Raw genomic sequence first — 4,580 nt, 5'->3', positions numbered from 1 at the left:
TGTCCCAGCAGCAGAGGGGGGAGGATTTTTAGAGAGGAAACTTGTTAGTGCCAGAGAGGAAAGAAGGACAATAATCTATTTGAGTCTGAGAAAACTGGGGCAATTGGGGACTCGTTGTCTGCCAAAGCCTTTTCATTTCACAGTCATTGCCAGGACACGTCAGAGCAGCTATTCACTTCTACTGCGGTCCCAGCAAGGATCTGGGACACAGAGCAGCTGCAACTTCACAGCACCTGAGTCATCGAGCACCTGCAATTTATCCAGGCTTTGCTGGATTTGCAAATTTGCAAGAATATGCAAGAAAATTTGCTAATTTTCTAGCCTCTTAAGTGTCTTGCTTGGTATGGGACAGTGATGACTCCTTCCCTCTTGCTAGCCCCAGCTTTTGCTGGACCCAAGGAGAGGACTCGTCACTTGAGGGCTCAGAGCCTTTCCATCCCTGCAGGGCTCAGTCTTCGTGCAAGTGGGCTGGAATTTGGAGCAGTTGCAAACACATTTCTGGCATTCTTCTTGCAGTATGGGGGCCACCACACTCAAAGGATGCCAGATCAAACCACTGCTACATTTTGTATCAAAACCAAAGCATTGTTGCTTTTGTACTTAACTTTTTCTCAGGAAAGAGCTGACTCCTGGAACCGGTGCGTTCAACCTGAGATGCACCTGCCTGCGGCTGTCTTGCCGGGAGCATGAATGCTGTAGCAGACTGACTCAGCTGCTTCTGGACGGTCAAATGTGACTAGGATGTACAGAACAACATTCTCTTGAGACGTCTTGCGTGTGGGATGAACACGTGCTCTCTTCCCATCCTCCTTTCTCTCTTTCCCACCCCTCCGAAACTTTCACACCGCAAAGCTCCATCCATACCCCACCGCATCCTGCACACGGAGGGGCTGGCTGTGCGCACACACGCCACACTCCGTTTGTGCACAGGCACCCTGTCCGAACACCCACGTGAACGGCACGTCCTGTGACTCTCCAGCAGTCACCTGTGCTTCATAGTTTAAAAGACTCGTATGAAAGTAAACCTGTTCCCCACAAAATGTCTTGGTGGAGGCCGTTAGCCAGGGCCTAGGGAGCCCCTCCATTTGCCAGCACACCCCAGATAACTGGCCCAGGTGACAGGGGACTGCCAGACAGGATCACCAGAGCATTGCTCTGGAACCAGCACCACCCATGGGTCACAGGTATCAGGTGGACCTAACATACTTGGATGCCCCCACCTGTGCAAAGTCTCTCCTGCTTCCAGTGTCAGTGCTCCAGACTGAAGCCCCACGCTCACTCATCATGGACTGGATGCGAAATGGTTCGTAAAACATTCCAGCTCCTTGGGCAGGGAAGAAAGGGACCCATAAATCTGCATCTGCAAGTGCAAAATGCTGGGAAGGAAGAGAGGGAAGAAGGGAAAGAAAGGGCAAATATCTGAACTGTGACTTTTGTTATCTCTGCAAAAGGCTTTTTTTTCTATTTTTCTTCTTTCCTTAAAAAAAATAAAAGCAGGCAGCAGAACACTGCCTGTCAAGTTTTGACCCAATTGCTTTGTGCAACAGTACTGAAGAAAGGGAAGCTTAAGGTGTTTTTAAGCTCACTCAGAACACCCACTACTAATCCTGTACTGGTGTACAGTCCCCCTATTCCTCTCCCCAACAATCTTTCCTGATTAGTTTCTGTCTTCACACCCCGGCTGACTTCTGCACCCTGATCTCCAAACAGTGACCTCATTGCCTTGTTCAACTGGTGAGAAACTACAGTAAAATAGGAGAGGTAAACAAAGGAGGGGGAACTAATGGCCAGAAGATTTAGGAGGTAGGAATCTGCTCCTTGCCGTCCCACTTCCATTGTGTGCCTGAGCTTGAGAAAATGCAAGCTGAGCCTCGACGAGCTCTTTTCTGTGCTGGTTCCTCTGGAAACTCAGCCCGGCCCTCCAGATGGTGACTCAGGACAACCAGCTTGCAAGTTATATGCCTGCTAGTACTGGACCCATGCTCCCGTCACCACTACAAATCCCGTGGAGTTACTGCTGGAATTCGCACACCTTCTGCAGCAAGAGCTTTTCATTCCCAGGCCAACCCGGCTCACCAAGACAAAAATATTAAAAACGAAAGCCTGTATTGTCACAGAGCTGAATTTGTCTCAGCTCCGTGCAGCCAGCAGCATGCCTACCACTAGCTGAGCTATAGTTCATGCTCACGCTGATTAGAGAAATAGCATTAAGAGCACTCTGCCTGCGAGGAGTATGTTCAATATCACTATACAACGCAGCCTTCAATATCCTCCTTTGGGACGTGTTTCAAAGTGTCACCCTGTTCCTGACCCTGACAGATACCTCCAGGCCCTAGCCAGCAGCAGCTCAACTCACATTTGTCTTCCCAGACACTCAGTAAACACCTTTGTGTCCTTTTTCTTTAGAGGAAGGGGTCTTGCTGAGCTCACCCTGAAATATATCACCCTGGACAAAAGGGCTGAAAGGTTAAGGAGCTCCAGGGGGTAGTTCGGCAGAGAGCTGGGGGCCAGGCGCCTGCCAGAAGCAAAGCTATAAAGGCAAAGAGGGGCTAGGGACTGCATCTGACACGGATGCTGCAGGTCCTGCCTCGCCTCCCACAAGCCCTGGGAGAAGAAGAAGATGCTGGGGCTCCAGTCGTGGCCTTGCTCGCTTTTCCTCCTCTTAGTTCTGCTCTCTGCCAGCGTTCAGACTGTGTCCTTATCAGGACAGAGGCTACAGGTAGGAGGGACTGGGAGAGAGCTGAGGGAGGTTTCAGGAGCGGAGGGGCAATTTGGGGAGGTCGTTTTTGAACCTGGAATGAGTGGTGGTCCCAAATTCCAGCTACCGGAGGTTGCTGTCTATTCTCACTGCTCCCTCCCCTTCAGTCCAACAGCCTCAGCTCTTTGGTGACTGCATCTTTTATAACCCAGCTCCTAAGGAGCACCAGCATTACAGGACGGCAGACAAATGCTTTTTAGCGCTCTCTGGCCTGGGGCAGGCTGCCTCTGGGACTCCCCACGTTGCCTGCAGAGGCTTTTAACAGTAAAGAGACGGGTCCTGTCTAACTCCGCCCTGCGTCAGCAGCCACCAGAAATTATAGTCATGTCCCTCATCATCTTCAGTGCCTGGTTCTGACATTTCAGAGGGAAGATTCATCCTGTTAGGATTTTCACTCTTAAGCTCAGTACTACACCCCCCAGTAACCCCTCTTTAAGGCCAAGAGCCCCTGCCAGGATGCCAGCTGAGGGCTTCTTCACTTGGGTAGATCTTTTATCCTCAGCAATTACAGCAATAATACTTTGGCTTCCTCTTAGCCAAACCCTAACCTGAGGCCCAGCACCTTGCCTTCACGTCATCCTGGGAAAGCTACAGGGAAGTAGTTAGGACGTGAACTAAAATCACAAGACCGATCCTGCTATGACTCACCGCTTTCACTCCTCGCTGGAGATGCCCGTGTCCGCTTCAATTAACTCACTACCGAGAAGAGCTGCACAAAGGCATCTTCAGCCTTAGCTCAGCACCCACGTGAGGGACAGATGTGGAACGGCTACCGCAGGCTGCTTCCCTGGGCAGCCAGGCCCTGCCTCCACTGCGCCCAATGCACCTCCCAACCCTTGTCTCCCTACAGCTGGAGGCTGCCGGCAGTGCCGGGGGTGTACCATCAGCACGCACCCGCCTGCACAGATAACCTTGAGGATTCCCAGCAGATGAGGAGTCCCCCTTCCTCATACCTGCTCTGCTCCTGCATCCCCTTCATCTTTCACAGGAGGTATTTGGGGCAGGTCTGTACTCCCACCACAGACCTCTGGAAAAAAAAAAAAAGGCACATAGCAGCTTAAGCACATGGAGGTGCTCAGCATCAGCAAAAGGAGCAAGGACTGAAGCCTGTTACCTTCCAATTACAGTGGCGGGGGGACAGTTTGACAAGAGCAGGGCAATCTGCACGCGGGCAGAGGCTCACAGCAGCTGCCTCCCAGCTCTTTAGGACGTCAAAATCCTTTCAGCCTGCAGGAGCTGCTGGCGTAGCCCTTCCTGCTGTCTGGATGCAATGTCACAGGCACAGTGCCTCTGCGTAGGCACCATTTTATGTCCTGCCTGAGCCCTCAGGAAGGTGTGGGCAGTGGGGTGCCAGGGAGTACAAGGCTTACTGCCGGGAGCACAGGCAGCTCTGCTCTCACCTCTCTCTCCTCTCCGTTTGTCCCAGATGCTCCTTTCCCAGTTGCTGCCCCTGGAGCCTGAGTCCACGCTGGCCGAAGAGGACACGAAGGAGGGGTCCAGCTTTGGCCCTCAGCTGCTCTCCTCCACTCTCCCCTTCCTCCCGTCTGGAGCAAGAGCCGCCCGTCCCTCTCTCTGGCGCAAGACCCTCGCCAGTCGCAAGTGGGCACCGCCTGGAGACTGGGCCTGGAAGGCCATGCCCAGGGGCTGCTTTGGGCTGAAACTGGACCGGATCGGGACCTTCAGTGGTTTGGGGTGTTAGCCTTGGGAGGGGCTCCGAGGTGAGAGGGTCAGCAGCCCGGGCTCCAACAAGCGGGCAGGGAAGAAGGGAGACCTGAGAGCAGGGATGGCGGGGGAGGACCAGGAGCGAGGGGACGGGGGGGGG

The 4,580-nt window shown here is 53.2% G+C and overlaps 2 protein-coding genes across 2 annotated transcripts in view; both read left to right on the top strand.

The window, feature by feature from the left end:
• Positions 1 to 4,580, top strand: part of GAPDH (glyceraldehyde-3-phosphate dehydrogenase) — a 21,705-nt gene that overhangs the window by 10,752 nt on the left and 6,373 nt on the right. The gene's annotated exons all lie outside the window — the stretch shown is intronic.
• LOC104293078 (C-type natriuretic peptide 2-like) lies at positions 2,621 to 4,457 on the top strand. Its single transcript, XM_009892543.1, has 2 exons — positions 2,621 to 2,719; positions 4,185 to 4,457. Exons 1-2 carry the CDS (start codon positions 2,621 to 2,623, stop codon positions 4,455 to 4,457), a joined length of 372 nt encoding a protein of 123 aa, XP_009890845.1.

This window comes from Charadrius vociferus, unplaced genomic scaffold, assembly GCF_000708025.1.
Source record: "Charadrius vociferus isolate BGI_N301 unplaced genomic scaffold, ASM70802v2 scaffold301, whole genome shotgun sequence".
Classification (NCBI taxonomy): domain Eukaryota; kingdom Metazoa; phylum Chordata; class Aves; order Charadriiformes; family Charadriidae; genus Charadrius; species Charadrius vociferus.
This window is presented reverse-complemented; position numbering and strand designations above follow the sequence as displayed.

Bases quoted from the DNA above. Each gene is read 5' to 3' on its own strand.
- LOC104293078 (XM_009892543.1), top strand. From the start codon at position 2,621: ATGCTGGGGCTCCAGTCGTGGCCTTGCTCGCTTTTCCTCCTCTTAGTT. The intron at 2,720-4,184 runs GTAGGAGGGACT...CGTTTGTCCCAG, and splicing joins TATCAGGACAGAGGCTACAG to ATGCTCCTTTCCCAGTTGCT.